Source organism: Ambystoma mexicanum, chromosome 8, assembly GCF_040938575.1.
Source record: "Ambystoma mexicanum isolate Mex_15411 chromosome 8, UKY_AmexF1_1, whole genome shotgun sequence".
NCBI lineage: Eukaryota > Metazoa > Chordata > Amphibia > Caudata > Ambystomatidae > Ambystoma > Ambystoma mexicanum.
This window is the reverse complement of record NC_090929.1, coordinates 1,055,652,368-1,055,674,244: the sequence shown is the minus strand read 5'-3', so window position 1 is coordinate 1,055,674,244 and position 21,877 is coordinate 1,055,652,368. Positions and strand designations below refer to the sequence as shown.

The following is a 21,877-nucleotide window of genomic DNA, read 5'->3' as shown; positions in this document are numbered from 1 at the left end:
GGGAAAGGGGGGAAAAGGAAAGTGCAGGGGGGGGGAGGGGAAAGTGCAGTACAAAGGATAATAAATAGCAAGATAAATAAAAGAATGGCCAGCTGGTGGCAAGTGCAGGGGGGGACTGTAGGGATACAGAAAACAGTCCCCAGCTGCAGGGGTTGCCAGGGAGGCAGAGCAGGCGTGCATCTGGCAGGGCTTGGGCCCGAGATCAGAAGGGTGGAGAGGTAACCCTGCTGTATCAGTATCAGCAGGACTTGAGCAGGGGAGAGGGTGAGAGAAAGCAGAAGCAAAGAGGAAGGTTTTAAAGGTGCTTCTGGAACCGAATATGATTCTCTTCAAGTTTCAGGGGGGCTGTTCCAGAAGGAGGCCCCAGCCGAAGAGAGAGATCCATCACCAACTTGTTGCTTGGAGAAGCGACTGACCCTGAGGGAGTTGGAGGCAGATGAACGAAGAGCTCGAGAGGGAAGATATTTAGGAAGGGAGAGTTGAAGGTATTGAGGGCCCCAGAAGGCCTTGTGGATGATGCAGAGGGGTTTGAACTTAATCCTCGCAGCCACTGGGAGCCATTGCAGAGATTTCAGTCCTGGAGAGATACGATCCCTGGGCTTGAGGCCAAGGACAAGTCTTGCAGTCCTGTTCTGAATGAGTTGCAGAGGGCGTAGAGTAGAAGCAGGAAGATTTAGAAAGAAGCGGTTGCAATAGTCCAGCATAGAGAGAACCAGAGCTCTGGAGACAGTGAGCTTCTGGGGGAAGGAGAGGAAGGGAAGAATACCTCTGAGGAGGTGCAGCTGGTAGTGTGACTTCTTAGAGTCAGAGATGTGAGGAGAGAAAGAGTGTGGAGTCGAAGATGACCCCAAAGTTTTTAGCCTTGCAGGTGGGAGCAGGAAGAAGGCCAAGAGAGGCCAGCCAGAGAGCTACAGGAAAGGAGGGAGTGGGTGTGCCGATGAGGAGAATCTCAGTCTTACTGGCATTAAGGCAAACGTCATTGGCGGCACACCACTCCTGGATAGCAGACAGTCAGATGGGGGCAGGAGAAGAGGTGGCCGAAGGTAGCCTGAAAATGAGCTGAGCCTTATCCGCATAGCACTGAAAGTTGGGGCAGAGCGCAGCAATGCGGTGGGCAAGGAGTGCCAGGTATTGGGTGAACAGCCAGAGAGAGAGGTTTGACCCCTGGGACACCACAGGTAGAGAAAAAGATAGAGAGGAAGGACCCAAGTTGGACCTGGGAGGGTCAGAGAGGAAGGAAGTCAGCCAAGCCAGGGCCTGACCGGTGATACCTAGGTCATCACGGAGACAATTAAGCAGGATGGCATGTTTGACAGTGTCAAAGGCAGAAGAGCGATCAAGCAAGATGAGGACACAGGGGGGTGTTAGAGTCAAGGTTGGATAGCAGGTCTTCACGGATGTTCAGGGGAGCAGTTTCCGTGCTTCTGGCAGCTCTGAAACCAGACTGATGGTTGTGAAGACAACCAACAGATTCAGTGTGGAGATTAAGCTGGGAGATGGCCAGTTTCTCCAGGAACTGCCCAGGAAGGGAGTGATGGAGATTGGGCGATAGTTAGCCGGGCAGGAGGGATCGGCAGAGGGTTTCTTAAGAAGATTGTGCACACGGGAGTGCTTCAGGGGGGTTGAGAAGACTCCAGAGGCAAAGGAGTGGTTGCAGAAGTCAACCAGGGCAGGAGCCAGTGTGTCAATGTGGTCCTTGATGGTTTTGGAGGAACAGGGATGAACCTGTTTTGATGACTTTCATAGATTGGACTTGTCTAGAAATCTTGTCAGCGGAGAACAGGGGGAAAGGCAGAGAAGGTTGGAGGAGAGGTGGCTGCAAAAGGGCCAGAGGAAGAGCAGGGAGTATAGGGAGGGAGGGGAGAGGAGAGGAGGAGAGTGAGGATAGGATGTCCTGAGTCTTCGAGATGAAGTGAGAGGCCATTGCCGTGCAGAGGGCCTGGGAAGGGACAGGAGAGGTAGAGACTGCGGCAGGATTGGCCAGTTACTTGCAGATTGTAAAAAGTTCAGCCGAGTTGTTAGATGCGGCCGAGTCGCAGGCTTGTATATGAGCTCTCTGCTTGGTGAGGACAGAGAGCCGGCATTGCCTTTGGAGCAGGCGGCAGGCCAGTTTGTCAGAGGATGTACAAGAAGCACGCCATATTCTCTGGGCCACCCTGCACTGGTGTTTTAGGGTGACGAGGTCTGAGTCGTACCAGGAGTTGCACTTGGCTTTGGGCTTCAGGCGGATCCTCATGACAGGGGCAAGAATATCAAGAGTATCAGTAATAGCAGCGTAGAGAGGGCTGTGTCAGGGTGAGAGTCAGCCAAACGGGGCCAGGGGATGAGAAAGTGGCGGCAAAAGCCTCAACTGATACGCGCTTCATGGGTCGGATGACCGAGAAGGTGGGTGGCAGTGATGGAAGTGGCTTGGCCTTAGGGGTAGCAAGGGTGAGCTGGGAGGAAAGGAGAAAGTGATCACTCCAGGAGACAGGAGTGGTGAGAGGGACAAAAAGGGGAAGGTCTGAGGAGACCAGAACATCCAGAGTGTGCCCTGCAGAGTGAGTTGGGCCAGAGGGGAGAATAGTGAGTGAGAGAGAGTCGCAGAGGTTGCAAGTCCAGAGGGAGGACAGGTGGATGCTGAAGTCTCCAAGAAGAAGGACTTGAGTGGTCGAGGCCAGGAGTGAGGAGGAGGAGGAGGAGGAGCGGTCCGCCCACTGAGAGAAGGGGGAAATCTGACCAGGTGACCGATAGATAGTAGCCACAGTAAGGGAATGGCTAGGGGTGAGAGAGAGAGAGAGAGCCTGCAGATGAGGCATTCAAAAGAGGAGTAGGCCTGCGTAATGACAGAGGCAGGAATCCACTCGGGGAAGATCAGGGCTACACCTCCTCCAAAGCGGTTGGACCTTGGCGCGGAGAGGATCTTGTAGCCATCGGGGAGGAGCGTGTCAAAGCTTGTGACAGAGCTGGCCATGAACCATGTCTCGGTGAGGCCGAGGACATCGAGGTCAAGTTCTTCCAGGAGGCGGCAGATGTCGGTGGAGTGTTTGACATCTGAGCGAGAGTTAGAGTGGCAATGTGGAGAATGTTGCCATCCTTGAAGGACTTCCGGGGAGGGGTACAGACCAGTGGTATGCCCTGCAGAAGTGTGGAAGGAGCCCAAGGGGGGGGGGGGCCAGAGAGGGAATGAGAGGGCAAGGTAGCCGAGGAGGAGGCAGTAGGGGAAGGCGAGGAGGAAGAGGGGACAGCAGGAGAAGAAAGGAAATTGTTGAGGTGCGGGAAGCAACTATCAAAGCGGTGAAGGTTGGCCTGAGGGCCTTGGACCAGGACGGTCCAGTTTGAATAAACAATAATGATGACCTCAGAGGAATGGAAAGAGGACAGGAGGGCATCCCACCGGGTGCCACCATTAATGGGAGAAGAAGAGAAAGGAGAGAGCACAGAGACCATATGTAGGGTCCATAGGTCTGGCGAGGGAACGACAGAGGATGTCAGTGAGAGTTTCCTTAGAGGAGGCACTGATATAGGTGTCCGCAATAGGGAGGCCTGGGTTGGAGACCAGGGTATACTTTTTAAACTTCCTACCAGATTTCATGAGGAGGGCTTGATAGTCAATAGAGAAGCAGTTAGAAGAACAAGTTACTTACCAACTGTAACGTTCTTTCGACTGGCTGTTCATCCCACGTATTCCTCATCTTATGATCGACTCCCATAGCAGTGGCAATTTTGGAGGTGGGAGTACTAGATACTGTTTTCATGGACGGAATGAAGTACCACCTTGGCAAATAACCCCTCATTGGAAGAAGCAGCATCTAAGCAATAATGCTTGATGAAAGTATGCATCAATTTCCATGTTGCAGCTTAACAAATATCCGCTGCAGGAACTCCCCTCTTCAAAGCCGCAGAAGTGTCATGCATGCTGGACGTGGTCCTACCTCCTACGCTCGTAGAACAGCTAGACCGTTCTATTCCAAATGGCGGTTGTTCGATACGTTGCCGGGAAAACGACGTTTGCACTTTTCACGTCGCTAACTTCACGTGTATTCTGCTTCGTCACGTGAACTACGGCATTACGTATTTAAGCAGCGTGGAAACTTCACTCGCTGCTTCTGATCGAATCATTTGGCGTTGTGTAGCTGAACCTCCGGTCTGCATCCTTGCAGGTTACTACAGCTACTTTTTGGGCCTTCTATAGCGTGTTTTCCGTCACACGCTGATTCCTGGAGCTGTTTGGTTGCGTGTAACTCCACACGCGCACGCTATCTTCAAGCGCTGCTGGCCTGGGCTGCGTGAATCCTGTTTGCGTGTCAATCCACATGCGTACGCTATCTTCAAGCGCTGCTGGCCTGGACTGCGTGAATCCTGCTGGCGTGTAAATCCACACGCGCACGCTATCTTCAAGCGCTGCTGGTCTGGACTGCGTGAATCCTGCTCGCGTGTCAATCCACACGCGCACGCTATCTTCAAGCGCTGCTGGACTGGACTGCGTGAATCCTGCTCGCGTGTAAATCCACACGCGCACGCTATCTTCAAGCGCTGCTGGCCTGGACTGCGTGAATCCTGCTCGCGTGTAAAATCCACACGCATATATAGCTCGCGTGTAAAATCCACACGCATATATAGCTCGCGTGTAAATCCACACGCGCGCGCTATCTTCAAGCGCTGCTGGCCTGGACTGCGTGAATCCTGCTCGCGTGTAAATCCACACGCACACGCTCTTTTCTTCGCGGCTGTACAGAACCGCGTGAACTTTGTTTATACCTCAAAAGGAGTGCTATTTCCAACTCGTGCACCTGTGATATTAACAGGGGGATTGATTCATTTCTATATTTTACACTAGGTGGGAAGGAAGCTTTTCAAGGATAATTGGAAGGTGACAGTGAACAGTACTTTGGATGCTATCCTGTGGTGCATCAACCCGGTATCTAGCGTGAGCCTCGTTCCGTTCGGGATAAGTCTCCCTTACTAATCTTCCCTTCCTTGTCGTTTGTTCTACCTTGGATTCCTCAAGAGACTCTGCTGGATTCGTCTGCCCTAGACTCAAGGTCAGTGTGTGCATTCATGACATTTTCTATTCCATCATACCCAGGTTGGGGCAGTTATTCATGATACTTTATTTTGTTCTAGGCTGACTTCCTATACCTTACCCACGCCCTTTCCAGTGATCCATCGCTCTGCCTGTTTTACCGGTCAGAGTGTTGTATCATTTGGAAGGTCTTAAACTTGACTTCACAACTATCAAAACGCGTGAACAGGGATCCGGAAGACCCTACCACCTGTATCCTTTTGAGTACCGTATCCTTTTCGGTTAATACTTTGGTGCTTTCTGACAAGAAGTAGCCATCCCGCTAGTAGAATGGGCTTGCAGCCCATCTGGGGGGTCCTTTCCCGACAATCTTCAGCATTCAATTGTGGCCAGAATGATCCAGCGGGATTTTGTTTGCTTTGTCACTGATAATCCCAATTTTTGACCTGTATAACCTACAAAGAGTTGGTCATCTTGAAGTAATTTTGACATTCTTGAAATGTAAAAACAGAGCCCTTTTGGAGTCTAGTCTATGCAGTCTCTCCTCTTCTTTGACCAAATGAGGAGGAGGAGGATAGAATGTTGGTAATATGATTTTTTTGTGACAGATGGAGGTCAGAAACTACTTTTGGTACAAAGGAAGGTTTAACTTTAAGAACTACCTTGTCCCTGTAAAAAGTAGTATATGGAGGTTTACATGAGAGAGCCTGTAGTTCACTAACCCTGCAGGCTGATATTAAGGCCACAAGAAGGACAGTTAATGTTAGAAGCCACAAAGGACAAGAGTGTAGAGGCTCAAAAGGTATACAAGTTAGAAACTTAAGTACTAGATTTAAATCCCAAGTTGGGACATGAAAAGGTACTGGAGGGTATACGTTAGTAAGCCCTTTCAGGAATTGAATGATTAATGGAATTTTGAAGTAGGAAACCTCTTCCGAGGAGCGCTTGAGAATGGACAGCGCAGCAAGATATCCTTAAATTGTTCCAATCTGGAGCCCCTGATTGGCTAGATGTAATAGGAAAGAAAGCACCATTGGGGTGCCACATTGAAAAGGATCCACATCCTTATCTTTGCACCAGTAACTGAACTTGTTCCAACAACACCGGTACAAAGATTTCGTTGCTGGCCTTCTGGCCGAAAGCAAAATCTCCATAACGTCACCCGGAAGATCCCCAATCCTTGTATCTCAACCTCTCAGAAACCTCTCAGAAACCATGCGTGAAGGTTGAGTGTCTTGACCTCTGGATGGAGAACCCGACCTTCCTCTTGCGAGAGAAGATCCTCTCTTTGCGGAAGACGTATTCGAAGGCAGATGGACATGTCCAGAAGGTCCGGGTCCAACGTCCTCCTGGCCCAATCCGGGGCAATTAGGATCACGGTTTCCCTGAACTTTCTCAACCTCCTGATTACATGAGGAATCACGGGGACTGGAGGAAACGCGTACAGAAGTGGAAACTTCCACTCCACTACGAACGCGTCTCCTAGAGCTCCTCTCGGAGGAAATTCCCTTGAGCAGTACTGTTGGCACTTCCGGTTGATCGCGGTAGCGAACAGATCCACTTGAGGGGTTCCCCAAAGGGCTAAGATCTCCAGAAGGACTTCCTGAGCTCGTGGGAGACTGTGCTCTGCCCGCTCAGAGCGTCTGCCGCCATGTTCTGCTCTCCGGCTAGGTGAACTGCCGATAGAGAGATTCCTTCTCATATTGCCCAGAACCAGAGCTGCATTGCCTCTCTGCACAGTGGTAGTGACCCTACTCCTCCTCTCTTGTTGAGGAAGTACATGGCCACTGTGTTGTCCATCATTATCAGGACATGCTCGCCCTGTACAGAGGGCAGGCAGGCCTTCAGCACTAGTCCGATTGCCCTCAGCTCCAATAGGTTGATGTGTAGTTTGGACTCCGATGGAGACCAACGACCGCTGATTGTCAGATCGCTGGTGTGTGCTGCCCACCCCGTGAGTGAGGCGTCCGTCACTACTGTTATCTCCAGCCATGGTTGCCAAAAAGATTCTCCTTTGAGGATGTTGTCGTTGCAAGCCCACCATAGTAGATCCTGAGCAACTGCGCTCGGGACTTGCAGAAGATCCGACATATTCCCTGAGAACTGGGACCACTGAATTCTGAGTGCCCATTGAAGGGATCTCATTCTCAATCTGGCCTCTGGCACTATGAAAATGCAGGACGCCATGATGCTGAGCAACCTCAGAAAATCGAAGGCTTGCAGATGCTGGGCATTCTGGAACTTTGTTACCATCAGCAGAATGTGGAGAGCTCTCACCTCGGGAGGCAAGGCTTTGACCGAGGAAGTATCCAAGACTGCTCCGATAAAGTGGAATAATGTGGAATAATGTGGGACTTCTTGAAATTGTGGGAGAAGCCCAATTTGTGAAGGAAGTAGCAGGTGATCAAAAGACGTTCCTGAGCTTGTTCGGGAGAACGTGCTCTGATCAACCAATCGTCTAGGTAGGGGTAGATGTGAATCCCCCGTCTCCTGAGACTCGCTGCCACCACCGCCATTAATTTGGTGAAAACCCTTGTGGCGGAGGTTAACCCGAATGGCAGAACTCGAAACGGATAGTGAGAATTGCCAATCGCAAACCTCAGGTACTTTCTGTGCTCGAGATGGATTGGCACATGAAAGTAAGCATCCTGAAGGTCCAATGATACCAACCAGTCTTGGAGTTGAAGAGCCTGAAGGATCTGAGAAAGGGTCACCATCTTGAACGTGTCCTTCCTGAGGAACTTATTCAAGTTTCTTAAGTCCAAGATGGGCCTCAATCCTACGTCCTTTTTTGGGATGAGAAAGTATGGGGAGTACCAACCCTTGTTCCTCTCCGCTACAGGTACTTGTTCTATAGCAACTTTCTCCAGCAGGGTTAAAATTTCCTGCAACAGGAGCGGATCTGGAATTTTGACATTGTTGGTTCCCAGTGGATGGTTCTGTGGCCTTTTTAGGAAGGGGAGACAGTAACCTTGAGCTACTGTTTTCAGTGCCCAAGCATCTGAGGTAATGCCCCGCCATTCCTTCAGATGCTGAGAGATCCTGCCTCCCACTGGGGTTTTGTGTAACAAGGTCTGAGTGATTTGGAGGCGGCTGCAGGGCAAAGATGCTGATCCTGAGCACCTCTTCCTCGTCCAACACGAGGGACATTCCTTTTCTAGGGGTATCCGACTTTGTCGGGCATCGTACCACTTCGGCCGATGAATCGGAAGATGACGAAGGAGATCTATGTCCCCGTTTCACTTTCTTAGAAGAGGAAGATGAAGAGCGCCCCGATCTACTACGAGATTGAGAGCTCTTAGAGTGTCTATGGCGATCCGATTCTTTCGAATCGCTCGATTCTTTATGTTTTTTAGACGAAGCCTTCGAGGAGGCCTTTGAAGCTTCCCTCCCCACCGCAAGTTTACCTTTCCTCTCACGAAGGGCCTTCTCCGTCATTGACGGGTAAGAGCCACAGTCACTGATTCGATGATTAGAACCAAGGCACCAGAGACAAACGCAGTGAGGATCTGTGATCTTCGATCCGCAGTCGATACACTTTTTAAACCCAATCTTGGGTGTTGAAGATGACATTTTCAGTAGAAAATTTCTAAGCGCGCCGTTCTCGAGAGCGAAGCAATCGGAAAAACAACTGAATCCAACGGGCGCGGCTCGAGCCATTTATACCATTTAGTGACGTCGACAAGATACGCGGTACGTTGAGGGACAATCGACGCCACGACCTCAAGCACAGATTCCTCTGCAAAGGCTTTCCAGATTTTTTTTTCGAAGCAGCGAAGCTGCCGATAACGAATTATCATAAGATGAGGAATACGTGGGAGGAAACAATCCATTCGAAAAGATAGGAGAGACAGAGAGCACCATAGTGTAGGAGGGGAGAGGAGAGAGGTGGAAGGGAGAGGGGAACACTAGGGAAGGACAACGGGCAGGGTGCAGGCAGACGAGACAGCGAGAGGCAGGGAGGTTGAGCAATAGGACAAGACGACAACACTCAGGTTTAAGAACTATCATAAATTCACGTTTTTAGACAGGGGGAAAACCACCCAAGTTTGAGAATCATGAATAGCAGGAGAAAGGCCTAGGTTTCACTATGCAATTTTAGGTACTGATACAGTGCAAATTAAAAACAACAAGTGGAAAAACCATCTACTATCTCTAAAGGGTTTTCCCTAACTAAAGAAGAACTTTGGTGCTCATCGTCAGGGTGGTTGTCAAACTCAAATGTCTGTCCCCTGTCCAAACTAACCTGCTCTAGCCCTACCACTAACAAAAGACTAACATAAACGGCTCCACGAGAAGGACTCTTCTCCTGGTGCAATGGGATTAGCCATAGAGGCGTATTTCGATTAGTCTCTGATAATAGTTAAAGTTCTGCACTTGTAGAGAATACCAGGAGAATGACTCCCTTCTCCTGATCGCACAGTTCAACAACTGCTTATCTCCTCCTGGTCGACTTGGTCAGCCCCCAATCCGCTGCTTAGCAACATTTTGCTTTGGTTTTGGATTCAAAATTTTAGGTGAAGGAACCAGGAGAATGACGACTTCTCCTTGCTCAGATGATTCAGCCACTGGCTAAAATTGGAAAGTTTCCTGCAACAGTTATCAACCTTTGACCTTCTTGCCAGGCTTTTCTTAGGGCTTGTTTAAAAGTCAAACATCGTTTACAACACACATTTATTTCTGGTCTTCTTTTCTTTACCCTCTTGTCAGTGAAAATAAGGGAAAATGTTCCTGTAGTGTCCTCAATTTCTTCGAACACTCCTACACAGGATATTGTTCTTGTGGTACTCTCTAGAATGAATGTCTAGTTTGATGAGTATTGAGGGAAAGTACTCCCAATATGTTCTTTTCTTTCAGCCACTTTGTCACAACTGGGATGAGGAAGATCACTAATGATGTTATCTCCACACTTGATCCTTCTGTGGAAGAGGGAGATTACTCCCAATGCTTTCTTTCCTTTCAATACCATTGATAGAATTACTGAGACGAGGGAGATTACTTCCAATGCCTTTTTTTTTACCTTCAGTACTTTTGAGGCAATTACTGAGGTGAGGGAGATTTTTCCCAAGGCTTACTTCCCAGTCGATATTTTTATACAGTTACTGAGATAAGGGAGATTACTCCTTGTTAGGCAAGATGGTATGTAGTACCCTTTGGGAGAGTACACCAACATTGTCCTTCTGGCAATAGGTAACCCAACCGTTGGTATAAGTCTGTACCTACACAGGTTGGTAGTGTGGCTGAGCAGCCAGGCTCATCTCAAGAGGGGTCAACGTGAGGTGTAGGGCTATCACACAGAGATTCACAGTGACAAGTATACAAATAAACACTTGCACTCAAGGTTTCTTGATTAAACAATTATTTATTAATTTAACAGTTGAATAAGCCTTCTTTAGAAGGGACCACATATATTTAACAAAAACATACTTCAAAATACATACTCTTAGTTTCACTAAATCAGTAGATACCCATTGGCGATGGCACACAGACACTTCCTACACCCTAAGGTGACTTAAATAACTAGGACTCTGTGCACATTGATACATCACTGGTACATTTAGAGCAATGCTGAGTTTGGTGTCAAAGAAAAGGTTTTAGGGAATAAAGCAAAGGTTAACAAATATTCTTAAGCAGGTAAATACTTTTGAACACTCCAATGCAAAGTAAATTAACCCCTTCCTAGGGGAAAGGTTAAGCACAAAGTCGGAGGGAAGACGAGTCTTTCAGGGAGCCAGTGTTTATTAAGCAAAAGTCTTAGGTGAGCTGAAGCACTTCTTGTAGGCAAGTAAAAAGTCTTGCAAAATATTTAGAAGTCTTTGTAGAAAATAAAATCACTGTAGGGCCACAAGCTGAGAGGCTTGCGAGGGGCAAAGCTGCAAGCAACTCCCCCAAAGCAAGCAAGACAAGTCAACTGAGAGCTGGCAAGGCTACACAACAAAAGTCCCCTTAGTTTTACAGTACCTTTGCTTTGAAGCAATTGGTTCCCCCTGTGTAGGTCTGCAGATCCTGGTGTTCCTGGGCCTCAGTCGTGAGGACAAGAGGGAGGACATCTAGGGACTCCTGCACTATTAATGGAAGGTCGGCGGCAGCAAGCAATGAGCAAACTTCAGATCAGCGGCAATTCGCAGTTTCAGCTCTTCACGACCCTCGCAAATAGCACCACTGCGGTTCTCGGATACCTTAATGGACTTTCCTGCATCTAGGGTCCAGCACTCTGTTGAGGTGGCTCAGGCTTGGTCAGTCCTGCTTCATGGTTGTCCGGAGGATCTTCCTGTAGTTCGGGTCCGACTTAAAGACTCACTCGATCCTGGTGTTCCTCTCCCTGGCAATCGGTTCCTGCAGCAGCAATCGAAGTACAGCTAGCTCCGAGAGGATTTCCAGATGAACTCGTCTTGGGGTCGATTGGTCCCACCAACCCAAGGGGAGAAGTCATCCTTTGCAGGGCTTCTCTAGTCTCTAGTCGAGGCAAATTCTGAGCTTCAGCACTGCAGCACAGCTTCACTGGGAAAATCAACAGTATAGGTGTTGCAGCAGGCGTCTCTTCCAAGTTCTTCTTCGGATTCCTTCGTCCAGCGGTCGACTCTGCGTTCCAAGCAAAAGCCCTCGCCTTTTATGCAGGTTTTTCCTATTCATTCGCAACCTAGCTGTCAATCGCACAGCAGGGTGGCTGTCCTCCAAGGACAGTCAGCCGGCCAATACGCTTTGGGCGCATTCCTGTAACCAAGGGGATAAAGCATAGGCAGTTTCGGGCACCTACCTCACTTCCTGTCCCAAATCTGGTTTGGCGCGCTGAGTAAATCTCAAGAAAGACCTTTCCAACAAGAAATGGCGAAAAAAGACGACCCGGGCCATTTTGACAAAATGGGCACCCATGGGTGCTTTACTGCAGCTGCGAACGCAGCCTGCGGTAAAAACACACAATGGTAGGAAAAAGTAAACCACTGCCACCAGCCATTAATTGTAGAAAGGTCAACATAAAATGTTACATGAGAAACTAGACAAAGGGGATGGGAGTAGTTTCTTACCTGTAACTCCATTTCTCCAGCATTGGTATCTTTCATGGATTCACATGCTGTGAATATTCCCCGTCGTCAGGCTGGGAACCTCAGTCATTTTAACTTAGCGTTTCCCTAAGGAAAACTTCGTCACTTCAGTGTCCTATCAACGTCCTTTTTGGTTGCTTTAGCCACCACCAATAGGACATAGGGTATAAATAGCCCTGCCCCGCGTCTTCCCTTCAGATTTTGACCTCCAAAGTAGAGGCAACCCGAACCAGGTTTGCCTGCAGGGGCGGCCGGCGGGCGCATGTGAATCCATGGAAGATACCAACGCTGGAGAAATGGAGTTACAGGTAAGAAACTACTCCCTTCTCCAGCATTGGATCTTTCATGGATTCACATGCTGTGAATCGATTACATAGCAGAATCCATTATGTATGGCAGCGTACAAATGCAAACCAATATAGAAACAGAATCACATACATGGGACAAGAAACCCATCAGTAATAACGTTCAAAATAAACACCCCGAAGCTGCGGGGCTTACCTTATTGAAACAGGCGTTGCAGGACCGCACGTCCCACCTGCAAATCCTCACCATGCTGGTGTCCCAGACAGAAATGTCGAGTAAAGGTATGCAGCACCGCCCAGGAGGCCGCCTGGCAAATGTCCACCAGCGGAATCCCCGACCATAATACCGCCGACGAAGCCGTAGCGCTCGTCGAGTGCACCCTCGGATTCCTCTGCAAAGGCTTTCCAACTTTAGTGTGGTAGAATGAGATAGCAGATGACACCCAATGAGAAAGTCCTTGCTTGGAGATTGCCCGTCCCTTGACAGATGGTCCATAAGCCACAAACAGCTGTTTAGAAAGTCTGAACTCCCGAGTACGATTCAGATAAAATTTCAACGCCCTCTTCACATCCAGCGAATGCAAAGCCCACTCTGCAGGCATGGAAGCTGAAGAAAGGAACAATGGCAACACAATAGAAGAGAGTTTATGTAATGTGGTTGGCACTTTTGGGATAAAGTGCGGATTAGCAGCCAACACCACCTTGTCCTTGAAGAACCTCAAGTATGGAGGGTCCACAACCAAAGCTTGCAACTCAGACATCCTTCTGGCTGAAGTAATGGCCGCCAGAAACGCCACCTTCCAAGACAAAAACTGCAAAGGCGTCGATATTGGTTCAAACGGTGGTCTAATCAGACCTGACAGAACAACATTAAGGCTCCACACTGGCGGAAACTTCTTGACTGGAGGAAAAGTTTTAAACAACCCCTTCAGGAAATGCTTGAGACGATCACTAAACAGAGGCGCTGCAGGCCGCTTCCAAGTGAATCTAGAAATTGCTGCCAAGTGTACCTTTATGGAGGAGAAAGCCAAACCCTTTTTTGCCAACTGCAACAAGTAGGGCAGAACTTGCTCCGGTGAAATGTTCAAAGGGTCCACCGCAAAGGGTTCAAAACCTTTTCCATTTACATGCATAGGAGACATTCGTGGACGGAGCTCTTGCCACCTCCAAAATGCACAGACAGTCACCAGAAAGCTTTAGCAGGCCAAACTCTGAGAAGTCAGGAGCTAAGCTGTCAGGCTGAGAGTCCCTGGATCGTGGTGCCAGACAGCGCCCTTGTCCTGAGACAGAAGGTCCAGTGTGACTTCCAACCAAATCGGCTCCGCCACGGACAGGTGAAGTAGATCCGAGAACCACAGCTGTCTGGCCCCGAACGGGGCCACCAGAATCACACGGCATGGGTATCTCCGAATCCACTGGAGGGTCCGTCGAATGAGCGGAAATGGGGGGGGGAATGCATAAGCGAACCGGTCTGTCCAAGGGAACGAGAACGCATCCCCTAGGGACTCGGGATGAGCCCAAATGCTGGCAAACTTCTTGCACTGCTTGTTCTCTCTCGATGCGAAGAGAGCCAACGAAGGATGGCCCCGTTTCCGGAAGATCATGGACACCTGTTGCTGCCATTCGTGGAGCTGGCGTACCTCCCTGCTGAGCACATCTGCCTGCACATTCAACACTCCCAGCAGATGGAACGCCACAGTGCCGATGTCGTGCAACAGAGCCCAATGCCAAATTTCTTGTGCTTCTTTCGACAGCACCCTGGAATGCGTGCCCCCCCTGTTTCCGGAGATAAAATATTGTGGTGATATTGTCCGTCAACACCCTCACTACCGAACCGCGTATGCTTGGCAGAAACTATTTCATGGCCCAATGTACCGCTCTGAACTCGAGCACACTGATGTGGAACCGTGACTCTACTCAAGACCACAGGCCATGGACCTGCGAGCCCTCAAGATGCGCCCCCATCCTGTCTGAGAGGCATGTGTCACAATTGTAACTTGGAACTCCGGTTTCAGCAACGGCATGCCCCGAACCAGATTGTCCAAGCACTGCCACCATCGAAGAGCTTCCACCAGGCCGCCGTCGATCACCACCTTGTCGGACCACGTTCCGCGACTCTGAGCCCACCGGTCGGCGAGGAACTCCTGCACCGGCCTCACAAAGAGACAGTTTTTCACCAGCGGAATGCAGGGTGCCATTACCCCCAGCAGTGACATGTAGGTCCGGACCGACACCCTTGTACCGATCTTCCACTCTGCCGCATTTTGCCGGAGCTTCAGAACCCTCTCGCCCGAGGGCCTCACAAAACCTAGCTGAGTCTGAAACGCTTGCCCCCAGAAACACCAAGTCCTTGGAAGGCAATAGAAAGGACTTCTCGAAGTTGACGGCAAAGCCTAGCCGTTGCAACAGCTGCATGGTAGTGCCGAGACTTTCCTGCGCCTCCCCCGGGGACGAACCACATACCAGCCAGTCATCCAGGTATGGGTAGACGTGATGACCTTCCTGTCGGAGCTACGCCGCCACCGGCGCCAAACATTTTGTAAACGTCCAGGGGGACGACTTTAAACCGAACGGGGGAACTTGAAACTGGTAATGATCTTCTCCTACGACAAACCGCAGAAACTTGCGGTGCCGTCGACGCATAGGAATGTGGAAATATGCGTCCTGTAAATCCAACAAGGCCAGAAACTCGCCCGGCTGTACAGACCGAATGGCTTCCTGAAGCGTGAGCATCTTGAACTTCAGGCGTTGCAGAGTCTTGTTCAACGCCCAATGTTCCAGAATAGGTCGCCACTTGCCGTTGTTCTTCTTCACCATAAAGTAACGGGAATAAACCCTCTGGCTTTTCTCGGCCGCCGGAACCAATTCTATAGCCCCTTTCTGTAGCATAAGTACAACCTCCTGCCGTAGGATGTGAAGGTGAGGTTGCACGGTATACACTGGAGGAATGGGAACCGGGGAACACTTTAACGCCAGCGAGTGGCCCAAACGCACCGTGTCCAACACCCAAGAGTCTGATGTAAGCTTGCACCACTCGTCCACGTGCAGTGCTACCCTGCCCCCCAGCAGATTTACCCGATGACAGTCATTGCTGTGGCTTAGCTGGTCTTCCCTTGGAGGAAGAGGCTTGCCCACCTCTTTTCCTGGAGGCTTGAAAGTCCCGACTCTTCTGCGTCGACTGTGCCAACCTCCTATACCCCTGGGAGGAGTAACCAGAACGACCGTAACCCCGGTAAGCAGTATGAAAGGAGTACTTCTTTAAGACAGTTTTTTAGATTTGCAATGGTCCTACAGATATTATTTTGATGGAATAGGTTTAGTGTTTTTACCAAGGGGAAAAAACTGCATCTATTGGGAAACATTTATTTTTAACTACAAAATATATGTAATACATTAGAGTTATTCCAGTTATAAATATATAACAATTACCAAAACTGAAAAGCGCAAATGCCAAAAGCATACAGAAGAAGCATTCAGTGGCACCAATAACTACACAGATGGTAACGTGAACTAAATTACGATTTTAAAAAGAGTGTGCAATGCAAGTCGGACCCACCTGCTGTTTCGGATGCAGAGAGTGCTTCCTCAAGATGATCATCTTTAAGTAGCTCTTCCACATCTTCATTTTCACTTCCAGTCTTTGTTTTCAACTTCCGCTGGCACCCAGCACTCCCTGGATTGACAGACTTTTCTTCGATATCTAATTCAGAACTTGCTTCTTCCTCTTCCAATGAGGTTTTATCAGCATTGTCTAGGTCAGAGGAGGGATCATCCCCTGTACAGTTCCCAGAATCAGGATTAGCCAGCACTTTACCCATGGAGCTCCCTCTTACACTCTTCTGGGACTTTTTGGCCATACTAGATTTCATTTGGTCTGCTGTTCGGACTTCGATGTCTGACAATTCTTGCTCATCCTCACTACTACCCAGCTCCATATTTCCTTCCTCCACAACATCATCATCATCACTGTCAGTGTCAACTTCTTCACTCTCTTCTTCCGTACTTTGCCCTTCCTTCTCAAGATCATCTTCGCTGTCAGCAAACGCTGGCAATTCCATTTTAGCTTTGTCGTTGACTTCCTCCAGTTTTAAACGTTTGGGAGCCCGGATTTCTGGTTTTAATGATGGGTCTTCTGTATCTGTTTCTTCGTCGTCCTCACCACCACTTTCACAGTCGGGCTCGGATCCATCATCATCACTGTCCTCCACATCTTCGTCATCAGTGTCATCCTCTTCAGCCTCATCTCCATCAAAGACTGCTTTGCGACGTACACGGCCAGTTTTGGAATCCACAATTATTTCTTCTTTAGGCATTGCCAATCTGGAGCAGAAAATAAGGTGGAAAAACAATCACATGTCAATTAAAATATTGCAGAGATAAAAACAGAGCCAGGTTCATTCAGATGGTTACTTTTGACCCCAAGTAAAGGAAGCAAGAAATCATCCTTTAAATGGAATCCTAAAAAGGTTTTTGAGAAGTAAAAATATGCTCCAAGCTACCACATCAAGTATTTAAGCAACATAGGAATCCATGCATACTTTTGCCCTCATTCAAGGTCATAACCTACTTAAGAAAAATGTACATGCTTCACGAGAGATAAGTGCCAATGCAAAGGGGAGTAGTGACAGTAAGGGTGGTAGAGGGGTAGTGGGGGTAATGAAAGAAAAGTGAAGACAAAAAGGAACAGAAATCCTCAGAGAATGTAATGCGATAATAGGAGAAATTAGGATATTTATCATGTATCACAAACTACCCAAGATGGATTCCAACTGGTTTCTTGTGGTTTCATACTAAAAGCCTGAAAGGTCAAGGATCAGGCCATTGTGCAAGAAGGCTTGCAAGAGAGAAAGAGGGGAGAACAGTCTTTGAACTTTGAAACCGTGAATAGGGATGGCAACAAAAAAGAATACGTAGAAAGGATTTCAATAGGGTGTCATAAGTAAACAGCAAATACTTCTGAATCCACTTACTGTGGGTCTGTCACCTCCTCGGATCCCAGTGGTTTGGAGTCCATGAAGAGCGATACTTTGCTTGAAGACAGCTTAGAGTCAATCGTGGCATGGGTAGCGATTAGGCCCTGAACCAGCTCATGGGAAGGTTTCTTGGCTCGCTGAAATATTTAAGCAAGAATCAAAAATTAAATTACAGGTAGGACTTGTACAAGCAGTGTATTCGTTTTAAAAATATAGATTCTCAACTGGATGCAAATAGCTTGTCTAATGCATTTAGATGCCTTGTTTAAAGCATGCGATAGTTCTCTACTTCAATAGATGTTTGTAGGGTCCGTTTTCATTTGTAACTGAAAAGGTTCTAATTACATTTTTTATGCTGGCCAACAACCATATGCTTTACCAAGACTCTGCTCCGTCATCCATGAGCAGTAAGACGGTTTATGGTTTTGTAACTGAGCAAATTAAGAGGGCCTGCATTCTCAGGTTCATGAAAACTTCTTTAGCGTACTGGGATACACAGTTTGTTGAGTTGGGTCACACATTAAATGTTAGTGAGGGGTCTGTATACTGTGTAGACAGGTGACAAAATAGTAAGAGGTATCCCTCCGGATTAATGCACAGAGTGGAATATCCAATGTTAAGGTGTGGAGAGTTACAGGGAAGAGGAATAAGATGCTTAGAGAAAGGGTCTGGAGAAGTCATTATGGTGTATCATTTGGTCTACAAAAAGCACATTAACCAAAATGTGGCCCTTTTGAACATTTTTCTCAACAGCTTCACCTGTAGATTGCCGTCTGCTTGCATTTCAGTTGTACCTCAGATTTTGGGGTAAATGGAGATCAATGCACTTTCCAATAGTAGAATAGCACTCCATGCTTTTTGCACATCTCAAATGTGTCGAAATACACTAGCAAATGTTCATAACATCAGTTGTTAGCTTAAAAGAATACAGGCTTACTGAGAGGCGCAAGGCAAGTGGGGAACTATGTGTTAGGCCTCAGACGGAGGATGAGACAGATGGGCCAAGCGACAGCAAATCTTAAGGCTAGCCAGGAATTGAATAAGTATTGGCATGACCTTAAAGCATCACAAGTGGACTGGACTCAAGGACAGGAGATCCTTGTGATGGAGCCTACCAAGCCTAGAGCTTTGGCAGGTAAGTGGACTGGACCCTTCAGGATCATCGGCAAAACGGACAAAGCCAATTATGTGGTTGACATGCGATCCATGGGGTCGCCCCTCAGATATTCCACGTCAACAGGTTCAAGCCTTTCCATAGAAGTCTCATGCCTCTTGCTAGCTTCAGAGCAAGAAGAGGATGAGAACGAGCCCCTTCCCCCTTGCTCCATAGCAACCCTCAGGATGGCTCATTGGAGGGAGTGCATCTCTCCAGATCTGACTCCAGAGCAGCAGAGGGCCTACAGGGCTTTACTCCAGCAGTAAGCGCCTCTGTTCTCGCTGACACCAGTCCTCACCCCATGGTGCAGGCACGAAATTGACACTGGTGACAGCGTATCTGTCAAAAGCAGATGCTACAGGATGTCAGACACTGAAGAACCACATCCAGGCTGACGTCGCCAAGATGTTGGATTTGGGTGTTTTTGAACCCTCAACCAGTCCCTGGTCCAGTCCAGTGGTCCTTGTCCCCAGGGCAAGTTCCCAGGCAGGTATCAAGGATTGGCGGTTCTGTGTGGACTACAGAGGAGTCAATGCAGTCACCAAAACTGACGTGCACCCATTGCCCAGGCCTGATTAGCTCGTGGACACCATAGATGCTGCCAAATTTGTGAGCACCTTTGACCTTGCCTCAGGCTATTGGCAAACTCTGACGGACCATGCCAAGGAAAAGACTGCATTCTCAACACCTGAGGGGCTCTACCAGTTTAGAGTCATGCCGTTTGGGTTGAAAAATGCACCTGCCACCTTCCAGAGATTGGTCAATCATGCGCTCAGTGGGTTGGAGGCCTTTTATGTGGCCTACCTGGACGACATTGCTGTTTACAGTTCCACCTGGGAAGAGCATTTGACTCAACTGGATAAGGTGTTGCAGGCCTTGAAAAGGGCTAACCTCTCTATCAAGGCTACCAAGTGCCAGATGGCTCAGGGGAAAGTCATTTATCTTGGTCAGGAGGTAGGAGGGGGTCAAATCCAACCTCTCCCAAGTAAGGTACAGGATGTACATGACTGGAATACTCTCACTACTCAAAACAAGGTTAGAGCCTTTTTGGACCTCACTGGGTATTATCGCAACTTCATGGCGGACTATGGAACCATAGCTGCCCCTCAAAGCTCTGATTTCGCCCAAACAATCGAGGAAGGTTAATTGTACCGAAGACTGTCAGAAGGCCTGTATTGGCTTCAAGGAAAGTCTGTGTAGGGCACTTGTGTTGTGTGAGCCCGATTACAGCAAACCCTTTATCATCCACACGGATGCCTGCAACACCAGAATTGGAGCGGTCTTGTCCTAGTTAGATGACAAAAGGGAGGAAACATCAGATCATATTCATCAGTAGACAACTCAAGGGTAGAGAACTTAGGTGGGCTACTGTTGAAAAGGAATGTTTCAGTATAATCTGGTGCCTTAGGCGTTTTAGGCCCTACCTTACGGGGTCTACCTTCAAGGTCCAAACAGACCATAAGCCCCTGAAGTGGCTTATGCAGATGAAGGGTGAAAACCCAAAGCTGCTCAGGTGGTCCATTAGCCGGCACGGGCTAGGCTTCACCATAGAGCATAGATCAGGGAAGAGTCACGATAATGCAGATGGCCTTTCCAGAAGGTATGTTGAACGTCTGGATGAGGGTGTCAATTTTGTGGGAGATTAGACGCCCTAACCTCAGTCAGGTGGCGTGGGGGGGCGTCTGTGATGCTGGAAATGCATCGGAGGGACAGGGCCTCAAAATCCTTGTCCTTTATTGCTTTATTATGTACGTTCTGTCTTGTTTTGTTTTCTGTGCAGGAGTTAATGTGGGACTCCTGGCGGTGCAGCTCTTCCTCTTTTTGGTTTTGTGAATAGACCCTTGCGATACCCTTTTGGCACCCAAGGGTGAGAGTAAGACCCTGTATTCCTAGTGCATGTTTTTGGGCACCTTTGTATGGCCCACAGAGCACGGTACAGGCTGGTGGTAGCTCTGATGAACTGACAGGTGCCCTGAGCCTCTTCCATTTTGGGATGCCCAGGCCCCGTCATTGTAATTAGTGGATTCCAGGTGGAGACAAGATGGCCCCCGTGGCCTCTTGCTTTCCATCACCCGTTACCTTGTTTTTCCCGAAGTCCCGGGAAGCCCTGACTGTCCCTTCCCCCTGACTGGCTGTTGGGTGGAAGTTCCATATATGGTATTGTGGGGAAGTCCAGGCCAGACTGGCTGGAGCCTTCCCAGTGACTTTATGTTGTGGGTACACCCTTGGGGTGGGACCTGTGTGAATGTAGTGTGTGACCAATATGCACTTCTTGTTATGGGCGTCTGGTTTCTGGTATGTGACACAAAGACTGAGACAGCCCTGCCCAAAACTGGTATGGATGCAGTGTTAAGTGCTGAATAGCTGGGTACTTGTCCCAATACACATTTCTTGTTGCGAGTGTCTGGAGGAAGGAGAATTGCCTGAATGCACTGTGAGCCTGATTGGCTGCCTGCCTGCATGAATGCCCTTCTAAGTGATTGGTTGCCCGAGTGTGACCAGCAAAGTGAATGAGAGACCAAACAGTATATCTGGGGACCGCTCACTGATGGAAACTGTTCAGAAGCTGAAGTTGATACTTGATGCTTAACCTTGAAGCCCACTGGAAGAAGAAGAATTGCTGCTGCTGTCCTTCGCCAATCTGAAAGCTGCTGTGCCTTCAAGCAACTGTTCCAAGAGATGACCTGCTTAGGAGACCTCTCCCCGATCAATGAGGGACCATCGTGCACCAGCTGATCTTTGCCATCACGAAGCAAAACGCCCAGACATTGTAGTCCATCACAGTCGACGACCGTCATCGCTGACCAGAGCCCCCATACTCCCCTGCCTAAGAACACTTTGAATGAAGGACTCCCTCGCTCAGCATCAACAACCGTTTTGCCCGCTGGAGAAAGTCAAGGCCTTTGACACGCCGAGGAGAATCCGCCGGTGGGTTTCCCACCACCCGAAGACCGCAGAGACACTGACAACTCGACGCCCCTTGCTGGGCCAAAGTTCTTCAGTAACTCTTTGCGGCAAAGAAATATCGTCGTCGAGGTGCACCGCACGCCTCATCTTTGCAGGACGTACACGACTGATCGTCGACGAGCACCGCCAGGACCGAAGCTGCTGCCTAGACCCCTTCGTTCACCATTCCTCCGAGGGATCTCGACCATCCGTGGCTCCTGCCTTAAAGGGAGCCGCTCAAGAAGGATCCGTCGACAACCCGATGTCGAACTCTGCTATTCCAGGTACATTGGGGTGGTAGAACTTTTGTAGAAGGAAATAAGACTCACAGAAACAATATATGGACTGGGCTTGTTTTATATCTTTATTTACAGGTTGCCCAGGTGGGGTGATACTTATACAGAACTGTGCCTGGTGGTAGGGGCCCAGCATTCTGCCAAATGTTTTAA

General features: G+C 48.8%; 1 protein-coding gene across 1 annotated transcript in view; it reads right to left on the bottom strand.

The window, feature by feature from the left end:
- BMS1 (BMS1 ribosome biogenesis factor) overlaps positions 1-21,877 on the bottom strand; it is a 798,176-nt gene that overhangs the window by 533,762 nt on the left and 242,537 nt on the right. The window contains exons 9-10 of the mRNA XM_069611034.1: positions 17,324-17,463; positions 15,910-16,673 (exon numbers count right to left, since the gene is read on the bottom strand). Of these exons, the coding sequence (XP_069467135.1) occupies positions 15,910-16,673; positions 17,324-17,463 (904 nt within the window). The remainder of the gene's footprint in view (positions 1-15,909; positions 16,674-17,323; positions 17,464-21,877) is intronic.